This window comes from Gavialis gangeticus, unplaced genomic scaffold (genome assembly GCF_001723915.1).
Source record: "Gavialis gangeticus isolate Ggan-Ray unplaced genomic scaffold, GavGan_comp1, whole genome shotgun sequence".
NCBI lineage: Eukaryota > Metazoa > Chordata > Crocodylia > Gavialidae > Gavialis > Gavialis gangeticus.
Genome location: NW_017729032.1, coordinates 32830959 through 32843309, shown reverse-complemented (window position 1 = coordinate 32843309; position 12351 = coordinate 32830959). Strand labels below are relative to the sequence as shown.

Sequence of the window (12351 nt, the reverse complement as noted above, 5' to 3'; positions counted from 1 at the left end):
CCAGTCCATTAATGATGGCCTCTTTAATAAACTTGTCTAAGACCTTTCTTGAAGATAGGCACCACATTGGCCTTCTTCCAGTCTTTGGGCACTACACCTGAGCGCCAGGAGTTTTCAAAGATCTGTGCCAGAGGCTGGGCTGTAACTGAAGCGCGGCTACCTGGTATGTAGTTCCCTGGATTCCCCTTCTCTTTCTTCAAGATGGGCACTGTATTTCCCCTTTTCCAAATGTCCAGGACCAATCCCGATTGCCATGAGTTTTCAAAGATAATGGCCAGTGGCTCTGCATTCACATCAGCCAACTCCCTCAGCAACCTCAGGTGTACTGCGTCCGGCTCCATGGACTTGTACATATTCAGATTTTCTAAATAGTCCCCAACCTGTTCTTTCATCACTGTTGGCTGCTCACCTCCTCCCCAAACTGTTCTGTTAGGGCCAGGAGTCTTGGAGCTGACCATGCCTGTGAAGACTGGGGTTAAAAAAAAAGGCACTGGGTGCTTTAGCATTTTCTGCATCATCTGTTACATTTTTGCCTCCTCCATCCAGTAAGAGAACCACAATTTCCCTGATCCTCCTTTTGTTGCTCAAATACTTGTAGAAAGCCTTTTTGTCACCCTTCATGTCCACTGCTAGCTGCAGATCCAGTTGTATTTTGGCCTTCCTAAGTTCAGAATTTTTTTTATGGTGGCATAAGGGCAATGAAGGTGACATCTCTTTTCATGTGGTCAAATAATAGATGGTTAATTGACTAATCAGTTGACATTACCTGACCCTACACCTAACAGTTATATTGAGCGATACCTCAGCACCCTTAAAAGGATCTTATGGGACACTGGTTGAGATAGTATGTGAACCCAAAGTTTGACTTCCGGTAAGAACATGGTGCCAGAACTTTATTGGAAGTTTATATAGTATAAACTATAACAGGAATAACAAGTTTCAATTTGAGTCTGAATCCTAGCAAAACGTATTTTAGCAATGCTGGTATAGATAGTTCTCTTTTCCACCAACCAGTTTGATAAAATTTATTTTAATACTTTTACAATGAGGATCGAGGCAAGAAAATTATTAGGCATATATCCAGCCCCATGCAATAATTTATTATGAGACTAACATTTTTGCTTGTGTTTCTTATATTGTTAAAATGTTTTGTAAATAATATAATTAGTTCAGAAAGTGACTTCCTTTGTGGAAGAATTTGGCCTAAGTTGTCAAATATTTATTAATTGTGGACAGGAATAGCTTTTATAAATACTTTCATAGGGGTGAACATTAGGAGAGAGAGAAAAGCACAAGATGAAATGGCTAAAAACTGATTATGAGCAAAGATTCACTATCTATTTAGATTTACATAACTATCAATGATGAAGTATTTAAGTAATTTTTTAAGCAAAGTAGCTGGGGTAAAGAACCAGAACCGTTTTAAAGATCACACTCAAAAAGTTAATGGATTGATGTTCTTAGCTCAATAAACAGCATATAGATAATATACTGATTCAAGCATTTACTACGTCCATGTTGAGGTATAGTGGTTTCTTTTTGATGTGAGAAGCAGAAATCTGGGCATCTAAGGTTTCAAGGAACACCCCCCTCTCTCCCTGATGACTCTGCTTTTTAAAACCTTTCTTGGAAGCATTGGATATTTGCTACACCTAAGGCTAGAGGTGTTGACAGAGGTATCCCCCAGTGCTAAAATGCCTCATTCAGCTAAAGGGTCTGGCTTTTCTGCTGAGGGACAAAATAATAGCCATAATGGGTGTAAAAGGGGGCCTACCAGGGCTGACCTCCACATGGCCCGCCCACCTGTTCTTGGGCTAACTGCCCGCCTTCTCACCTGCCACGCCTTGGTCTTAATTGATTAATTAGTACATGTAATTAAGCGGGAAGCTGCCCATTTTTTGCCCTGCTGCTAGGGGGCGCTATCTGCAGCTCCATTCCTCCTCTACACCGTAGCCCAAGCCTCGCACATGACATCAATGTTCTCATACATGCCAGTCCCCCACGATGGGGCCCAAAATCCTGCTGTAGGACCCCCAAATGAGTTCCTCCCTTCAAGCGGACTCTGCCGCCGTCATACCAGGCCATATATTTTCCTGCCAGGGGTTCCCCTTCAGGTGTGGTCCCCTTACTGGGACCTTCGGCTCACACTAGCCCCGGCCCACCTCCAGGCCAGTCGGGATCCCAGGCCCCTGGCTCTTGCGCGTCCCTCTCGGTGGACCTCCTTGCCCTTCTGACCCTCCTGGTCCTGGCCCCCGCCTAGGCCAGTCAGGGGAAGCTCTGGCAGGCCCTGATGTATGACCCATACTCTTTTCCCAGGGTCCCCCTCTCTGGGTCCTCCTCCACAGACATGGGGAGCTGGGGTTACCTCACACCATGACTGGAGCCTCAGGGTCTCACAGGGGACCCTCACTCCCTCCCACCCCCAGCAGGTCATGGTACTACTACTTCATAGTTTCATAGTTTCTAGGGTCGGAAGGGACCTGAGCAGATCATCTAGTCTGACCCCCTGCCATGGCAGGAAAGAGTACTGGGGTCAAACGACCCCAGCAAGGTGTTCATCTAACCTCCTCTTAAAAACCCCCAGGGTAGGAGCCTGCACCACTTCTCTTGGAAGTTGGTTCCAGACCCTAGCCGCCCTGACTGTGAAGTAGCGCCTCCTGATATCTAACCTAAACCTACCCTCTGCCAGCTTGTGACCGTTATTCCTGGTCACTCCTGGCGGTGCTTGGGGGAACAGTGACTCCCCCGATGCCTGCTGATCTCCCCTGGCTAGTTTATAACAGGCCACAAGATCCCCCCTCAGCCTTCTCTTTTGGAGGCTGAACAGGTTCGGTCCCGTAGCCTCTCCTCATAGGGCCTGCCCTGCTGTCCCCTGATCATGCGAGTGGCCCTCCTCTGGAACCTCTCCATGTTGTCCACATCCCTCCTGAAGTGTGTACTTGTGTTATACTCGATCCAAACTCTGCCTCCCCACATTGGAGAACTTACTGGGGTCAGGACTCGGCTCTCTCTCTCTGGCTGAGCCCCCTCTCCCATCACAGGGCTCCACATGCTGCCCCCCTCACACTGGGGGCTCCACACTGCTCGTAATGACCCCTTTACTCAGGGTCTCAGCCCCACCAGGCCACCCACTCTTGGCAGGGTGTAGTTTTCGGTCATACCCAGGACCAGGAGCCTCCTACCATCCCCTACAGCTCCTCCCTTACCTCCAGATGAAACTCGGCAGCCCTCAGGCCACGCGATGTTGTTGCCTGACCTCCAGCAGCCAAACTGCCTTGTTTATAAGACAGCCCTGAGCCTAAAACGGCTGCCCTCATTAGGCACCTGGAGGCTGCCAGCTCCAGGTCCTTAAAGTAGCAGGCACACCTAGTGCCCTGCCACAATGGGGATCAGGCAGGTTGTTTTCCCCCAAGTCAGACTGGCAAAGACCATGGAGTTTTCAGCTTCCTCCGAAGTACTAGGCATTGTCCTTAACAAACAATTCCTTCTTTCCCCACTACAGTATATTACGTATACAACATATATAATACAGGATATTGGTAGTGCGTTTGCTTCCCCTTCTTTCACCTGTGGCTAGTTACAAGATACTCTCTGTTTCTGGCTTTGTACCTTGCAGCTGTTATGTATGACAGTGTACAGTGAATGATTTTTTGGAATCTTTGGGTAAACAATTGTTTGCAAATGCAGGGGAATAGACTCAATGGCCCAGGAGGCCTGTTCCAGGCCTATGCTATTTTAAAACTGTTGAACTATTCATAAAATAAAAATGTTCTTTAAATGTTAAGGGGATATTTCATTTTGCCATATTCAGCTTCTGGTCCCTAAACAAAAATAAAATGTTACAACAGGATTTGTATTAAGCAAAAAGTGCTGATTCACAATAAAACTAAGCACATTTTATTCTAGCATGGCCACTCTTGGCATTATAATCATGTTGGAGTAGCATCAAGGTAATTTAATGAAGGACACTGAATTGATTTGCTTGAAAAATATTTACTGAAAGCATTTCTACTAAAGCTGAAACATTTTCTGGGGATGTATACATTTTGATGAAGTTTTCTAAGATTCAAAGGTTTCTGAGAGACAGATAGAGACCAACCCAAATGAAAAAAGGTCAGATTTTCAATTTGAAAATGGATGTTGAGATGTAATTCTGTTTTATAAAAATGTTGAAATGATTTTGGCTTTGTTTCAACTGGAAATGAAAGCAAATTTTGAAATCCTGAAAAGCAATTCTGATATGGAACTTCACTGGTTAGCCAACTCATGCACTGAACAACACAACTACTATCAGTAACATGCAGCTCTTTGTTGGTTCTACTTCTTTCAATTTATGTAAGAATTCTTTTAACATAAGTTAGACTGAGCTTTATTATTGAGGACAATGCTAAAATTCACTTTGCACTGAAGTTGTGAAATGATGAGATACGTCCGCTCAGTCCAACTCAAGTCTTCCTGTGGTGAAGAGGCCTAGCACGTGTAGGAAAAGGACTTGACCACCAAAGCCCACAACATAAACCTTCAGACATATCCAAAGCTTTTCACTTCATTCAGAACCTTGAAGACATAAATCAACATTTTGAATTTGACTCAATATGCTATGAATAGGGATCTCCAAAATTCGTGCTGGAAGTGGGTTGTGTGGCATGGCGCAGTGGCTTCTTTAATCTTGGAGTTTCCCCTGCACACCCCCTGCTGCTGATTGGCAGACGGGCTCCATCACTTGGCACTCATGCCTGAAATTGCAGCTGTGGTTTTCGCCTCCTGGCCATCAGGCATGGGTGGTGAGCAGTGGGGCCTCTGCCAAACAGCAGTTGGGGACAGCATGGGGGTAATTCTAAGATTAAAGAAGCTGCCATGCTGTGAACTTCTGGCATGAATTCTGGAGATCACTAGCTATGGGCAACAGAGGGAAGTTTGATATGCCACAGTAATTCACACAGCTGAATAAAAGACACTGTGTTCTACATATTTTGGAATTTTCTGAATGGTGATAGTTTATAAACTTTTCATTTAAAAAATGGCTAAAATTTGATAACTTCCATGTTTCAGGGATACTCAGGAGAGCATCCAACACATCATCCTCCTGTAAAATATCATAACCAGAAGGAAACATAATTCAACATCCTGCTTGACACCAGACAACACTGAGATACACAGACTGTTCTAACATTTATCTGAGCCTAATTTGTACAAAATGAAGTCCTTCAGCTCTCCTGTGAAATATGAATTTTCATTTCCACCTAGGAGAAATTTTACAATCTTTCCATTCTCTTATGCCTCAGGAAGCGTGTGTGCATCCAAAACCTTTAAAAAATTATATATTTATTTGCAAATATCTAGTTGGTCTAACTTCTGCCACAAGTTCCGATTCCCGTAAATGATGTGTGATATAAAGTGATATTAATTGAATGTGAGATTACAGACCTAACACTGTAAATAAAGAACCAGGGCACAAAATGCAGAGAGAGAAGCTTAGTGGTGAAATGGAGAGACAGACAAAAAGAATAAGGGGGATTAAACAGGAAAACAGTGCTTAATTTCAGGCTATGGACAAGCAACTGAAATAAACTTAATATTCATTCAATTTAATTATAATTAATGCTGGCAGTTAATTGGATTGATAGCCAACTGAACTGGTAACTAAAAGAAATTGGAAAAAAAATCTTTCCCCCAAATGTAGCAATCTGCTTATCTGAAACAGTTTGCTAGTGGGAGGCAGTTGTGGGGAGGGGAGAGGAAGCTGGAAAGGGAAGAAGAAAGATTCCCCAGACAAAAATGAAATTAAGCTACTGGTAGTAATTAAAGAATAACAGACATACTGATGCACAATAATGAAAATCAAATTACTGCAGGATTTTTAAGTTATATATTTGTAGGCACATTTTAGAAGGAACTCTACTATAAAACACATCACAATCTTGTCCAAGATCCTTGCCAATGTGTGTAAAGCTTGGATTATGTTGAAACTACTGACATGCTGGAAGACGAGTGCAGTGCATTGTGGTTTAGGATTTTTACAAAAAGCTGCTGTTAAAATTAAAATCTGTAATACAACCAGAATATTTAGTTGGAAATTGCTTATAGCTGTACTACAATTTTTTGAAAGGGTCCTTACCTCAAAAGTCCACTCCTCTTCTTCATCCCCATCCAATAACATTTTTGTCTCCTTGTATACCTTTCCTACTTCCAGCTTCAATGGGGATGCATTAAACTCAATCCTTTGCAGATTAAAGCCTAGACCAATGCCTATAGCCTTTATAAAGCTTTCTTTCAGTGCCTAAAATATAGAATGACATTAGTTTAATTCATATGTGTTGCTTTTAATGTCTGAAAATGTGTTGCACTAAATATAACTGTATGTTTTGATCAGACACTGGCTCAAATGAATAATTTTATGATGTTAAAAATAAGGGTTAGTCTACATTTACATTAGTCTAATTACTAACAGCAGAATCCATCTCTTCACACATTCCTCCCTTTCCCCCAACCCCACACCCCTCAATTAGCAAGGACAGTAGATAACCTGATGCTGTAATGCATACTTCATTATAAAACAACATCATACAATTAAGAAATAAAGAGCCAGATTTTGGACTTTCCTGGATGAACTAGGAATCTTTTTGTCCCATCTTAGTGTCAAAGCACCAGATACAATTCTTCCTTAGAATTCCAAGTAAAATAGTGACCCTTTGGCATGCCTAAAGGCACCCTAAGGCAGCAAGAATGGATCCAAACATAGCCACTCAGATATTCAAATCATAATGTTTACATCATGACATTAAGAAAACATGGTATCAAAGAAACATTTAATAGTTATTCCTTGTGTTCTTAAAAGAAATACCAAAATATATATAATACCCAGTGCCTATAAAACATATCCAGCTGCATCCATTCATTGTTCATGGACTCAATTACACCCCACTCAGCATCTGTAAACTGGCGCTTCATAATGCGAAAGAAATCTGGAACTGAACCACTACCTGTAAATTAGAAAAGATATTTAAAAAAGGTATTTTAGTAAAGCAATAATTATAAACGAATGAGTTGCCTCAAGTTACCATTCCAAGAAGCAATGGCTCAATCTCAGTCTGAATTTCTGAATTCAACCTGTTCTAAAATCTCAAAACTAAATAAGATGGCAAATGCCACTGTTCATACAATCAAATATACATGCAACATATTAAAAATATAGAGATGATGATAAAAGTCTACTATGACAAATAACATACTACGTGTAAAGCAAATGAATAAAACAAGTCCTCTCACAGCTAAAGTACCATCATAAGAAGATGAATATTGAGGGATACTATAACATCCTGCAGCTTTTTCAGTATCCTTCAAAATGACTGTATTTAATCAGTGACACCCTGATCACAATTACTTGTGGAAAGAATATGTCTAGAGAAGTCAAGCTTCCTGTGCTACTGCAGCAGAGTGATTAAGGCATCTCATTTTAGCTCCAGGGATCTGAGTTCAGCCTGAAATGAGCACCCAAGTCATTTTTGGATGGGATATCAGAGGCATCTGGAGGGGTATTAAGAATTGTTCGGGGTTATTCAGAAATTCAGACTGAGATTGATTCATTGTTTCTTGGAATGGTAACTTGAGGTAACAGATGGACACAGCCTGAAAATTAAGGGGGGCATGCCATAACACGAGAACACAGCCCTCAAGGCAGACAGGTTGTCTAACACAACAAGGACACACATCCAGGGAACCAAAGAAGTATGTACCATACTGTCCCATAACACAATATAAGTGACACCAGCAACAAGGCCCCAGAGCAGCAAGGGGGGCAAGGGGGTAGGGGAGGGAGGCAGCAGTCCTGGTTTGGCGGAGAACAGACCAAATTACGAAAAGGCCCAGAAGGTTACATGAACATGTGACCACAGAGAGACAACCAACTAGAGATAGCTGTGGATGAAGAGTCATCAGGCATCATCAAGGAGGAAGAATACAAAAGCAGAGACTTGAGATTAACAAAGGGTCCTTCCCTTTGTCTTGTCCCTCCTCCTCTTCCTTGAGAGGGGTCCCTATCCCCCGGGAAGGCTCCTTGAGGCCACCACGGACTGAGGGCATACCAGCAGCCTGTCTCATGCACCCTGCTGGAGGGAGGCTGTGGGCCTTGGCATCCCACCTCCAGACTGCTGACACCTAAGAGAAAGAGCCTCAGAGTGGAGCCTGCATCCTGACCAGATGTATTTTGACTGTGATGACAGCCCTAGGACTGGTAGATGTAGAACTGTTTGATTGTTTGTATTGTTGCTTTTTGTTATCATTCTGTATCAATAAACTCGCCTATTATCAACTGGCAGGTGTTGTGCATGTTCTGAGGTTTGTGCTCACCCAGAACAAAAGTATAAGGGCTGGGTTCCCAAAATCCAGTTTTGACAGTGGTCACAACCTTCCAGTAACAGAGCACACAGTCCAGAGGAAAAAGGTCTTGAAGAAACAACTTAACTTTGGGATAGGGCCAGAGAGATACAGGACTACAACAAATGGTGCAAAAGGGAAGCAAGTAGATCAATAAGTCCGATGCATACATACAAATGGCAGTATGGAGAATAAGCATGATAAGCTGGAAGCTGCATTCTACAAAAAGAATTTTGATCTGACTGGCATCACCAAGACCTGGTGGGATAGGTCTTATGACTGGAATGTCAATATCAAGGGTTACTCTCTGTTCTGGAAGGACATAGTTGGTAGAAAGGGTAAAGGTCTTGCTTGTATGTCAAACAGACACACTTGTCCCCCAGTTCAGGAGGAAGACGACAGCAAAGAGAATGCATCTGGGTAATGATGAAGGATGAAAAATGCAGCAATGATATAATGATTGGGATTTATTATACGTTACCAAATTAGGAAGAGGGGGTTGATGAGGCACTCTTCAAACAGGTGACAAATCTATCCAAAAGCTAGAGAATAGTACTGATGGAAGACTTCAATTTTCCTGACATCTGCTGGAAGAACAATGCAGCCAAACATAAATGTTGAGCTGGTTCCTAACTTGTGTTAAGGACACCTTTCTGTTCCAGAACGTGGACAATACAACTAAGGGGTCATCCATCTTGGATCTTGTCCTGACCAACAGGGAAGAACTGATGGAGAAGGTGAAGGTGATGGGCAACTTGGGAGAACACAATTATATGACAGAATTCCAGATCTAGAGATAGGAAAGGATGAGGTCATAAAAAATAGGATGCTAGATTTCAAAAAGTCAGATTTCATTTAACTCCACTATAATAATAGCAGAAGATACTAGAGATACTATATTGATTAATGGCACTTCTATGATACTGCAAGTGTGATTCTGGAAGCTGTGGACATCTCTGTGTGCTTTACTACACACCCAAAGCATAGATCATTAATCTGCATAACTATGCAATCTATCTGTTAAATCTTATAACTCAGTAAATTGCCCTTGCAGAAACAAGCTGTTTTCTTGAGCAGGGATAATCCAATTCTAGATACAGAAAAAAACATGCATTTTGAAGATATTTTGACAGGTTAAGATGCGTTTTCTTGTATACAGCTTTTACTTTAAAACTTGTAGTGACAATTGGAAACGTTAGGGTGTTTTTCAGCATCTCTTCACTCATCATGGCCTAGCAAGCAGACACCCTAACAGTAGGTCTTAGAAAATCTGGGTTTTATTTCTATCTGTCACTAACCTCTAGATTACATTGGACAAATAATTTCCCTTCTATCTACCCAATTTCCCATCGGCAAAATGGAGATAATAATACTGAACTCCACTGTAAAGTGCACTTTTCTTACAAAGATATCTAAACGCTGTAAGTGTTATTAATTGATATGGCTAAAGTAGATCCCCTATACTCTACCACAGTAAGATTTCTTAGAAAGTTTCCCTCTCCCTTTCAGAAAAGAATCAGAGTATCAAATGCAAAATGTTTCACATAACGGTAATATTTTGTAAGATGGAAAGGTACCCAATAAGTTCAAGAATAGACTATAACACTGTTACATTTGGAGTGCAATAATTATATAGACAAAATGGACATGTTAGTGGATGGTTGAAGTAGATGAGAGCTACCTTAATAAAAATGTTTTTTTTCATTTTAAATAGAGTTGATAAACTCTTTTAAGAAAAGAACCTGATTAGCCGCCCTTCCCTCTACTCACCTTCTACAATCCCCTTCACAATCCGATGACTACACTAGTATGTGTTCCAGAGACATCATGGTCAGCTTTACTTGTACTATTCTAGTGCCTCCTTCATTCCATCGCCTGATGGAAGATTACCGAGCTCTGGGGGGCGTGCTGAGGGAGACAGGCGCACAGGTGGTCTTCTCTTCCATCCTTCCAGTGAGTGGACGGGCCAGACGGCACGAATCATGCATCGCAGAGACCAACTGGCGACTATGGGAATGGTGTTTTGAAGCGGGCTTCGGCTTCCTTGACCATGACCGCCACATCATGACAAGAAATACTCTTTAATTTACATCTTCAAGTTTTCATACTTCCCTTTCCACTGCAAAGCCAGTCAACTGTTTTCTCTGCAAACCTCAGGTACTACTACTTTCTTCATGTTCTCCCTCTCCTCATGCCCGTCTTGCTTTGTCTCACCACTTATACTTAACCTAAGCCCTCTGATGATTTCTGCCCAGAGTGCTCCATACTTTAGATCAGGCTCCTGACTACATGTTTGTTCCTGTCAAATTTTTCAGTCCCATACAAGGACTGAGATCAGAACAAGATGAAACACAGCTATTATTCCTCTTAAAAATATCACAGAATCATAGAAAATGAGGGTTGGAGGTATGGTAGAATGCCATCTCTGTTTCTCCCCAACGTCTGCCATCAGGTGGATGCCTAATCTGACAATTTGGTTACCATGGTCACAGCAGAGGGCAGACACCTCTAGACCCCGGGGCTTCAGGTAACCCTGAATTGTAGCCTGAACTGGATACATTCCTGAGGGAGGGGGAAACCTGTTTCCTCTGCCTGCGTGAGTGACCTCACACACCTGAGTGGGGGCTTAAACTCCCTATTGTTCTAAGCAATGCCATCATGACTGGGCAGGGGCTAGAGACCCTGCCAGTCTACCTGGCAACCAGTGATGCATTTCAAATTGGTTGGCTGGCAGCCAACAATTGCTGGCCTTCATTTGACCAGGTAAATGAGGTCATAAGGTCTATATAAGTTAAGGACTGCCCAGAAGGCAAGGCAACAGCCATGATGAGAACTCTCAGAGAAGCTGGACCACCTGAAACTCATGCTCTCCTTTGAAACTCATGGTGAATGACCTGCTTGCCTCCAGAGGGAATCTCCACCTGCTTCTGGATGATACTTGTGACTAAGCTACTTAAGATCTAACTAGATATATAGCTTGTAGTAAGTCAGATGCATGATCAAAGGCTACCATGCTGCAGTTTGCTCCAAGGTATTTCTGTGGTATTTCTCTACCCTGTACCCTATTCTAAACCTACTCGTTGTTACCAATAAAGTTCTCCTTTATACCTAGCATGGGAGACTTATTAGGAGAGGTTCTAAATTATGCCTTGGGGTCCCCTTGGTTCAGCTAAATAAGGGACACCACTATTTCTGCTTCAGACTCAGGGAAGCACCCCAAGTTCTTGCAGTAGGTCAAGTACCCTTAAGGACTACTAGGCCTGTGTTTCCCAGGAGGCACAGGTCCAAGATCAATCCAGACCCTGGATGGTGGTGGCGTTACCCCCAGGCTTGTGGGTGTGCTCCAGGAAGGAGGTTGGCTGAACGTGAGGCACCCTCAGGCAGGCAGTCGGAGCCTGGAAGGTGGTCAGGTGCAGTGAGGTGGGTGGCTCAATGCAGGAGCACCCCCTACTGGCCCACCACAGGAGGGACCTCAGGAGGTCATCTAGTTCAATTTCTTCAAAGCAGGACCATCCGCAACTTTTATTTATTTATTTATTTTGGAATCACTGCCTTTATTACCTTCCCTGATATTAACAGATTATAAAAACAAAGCTATAATTTAAGAAAACTTAACAACATGAGAACAATTTTCAAAACAAAACCATGATTAGTATGGTCATATTAATATAAAGCTATTTCCCACATTCAAAAAAGTTTGGATTACTGACCAAATATGCAGGTGCCTACAAATTCTCTGCTAAAGTTTTGAAAGATTGTACTTATACATTTACTAAATTTGTAAGCCTGTCTTTACAATTTTAACTTCTCCCATTTAACATTGTAAGACGGCAGTTTAACATTGTATTTACTCAAATTTAAGACAGCTCTGAATTAAGACGACCCCCCAATAATTAGATTTTATATGTGAAAATGTATAAATTTGTTATAATTTTTGAGGTATAGAATCTAATTATTGGAGGGCTATCTTAAATT

The 12351-nt window shown here is 42.2% G+C and overlaps 1 protein-coding gene across 2 annotated transcripts in view; it reads right to left on the bottom strand.

Moving 5' to 3' along the window:
- Positions 1-12351, bottom strand: part of AASDHPPT (aminoadipate-semialdehyde dehydrogenase-phosphopantetheinyl transferase) — an 82738-nt gene that overhangs the window by 25754 nt on the left and 44633 nt on the right. For both annotated transcript variants that reach the window (XM_019524645.1, XM_019524647.1), the window contains exons 3-4: positions 6862-6983; positions 6119-6280 (exon numbers count right to left, since the gene is read on the bottom strand). In XM_019524645.1, the coding sequence (XP_019380190.1) occupies positions 6119-6280; positions 6862-6983 (284 nt within the window). The remainder of the gene's footprint in view (positions 1-6118; positions 6281-6861; positions 6984-12351) is intronic.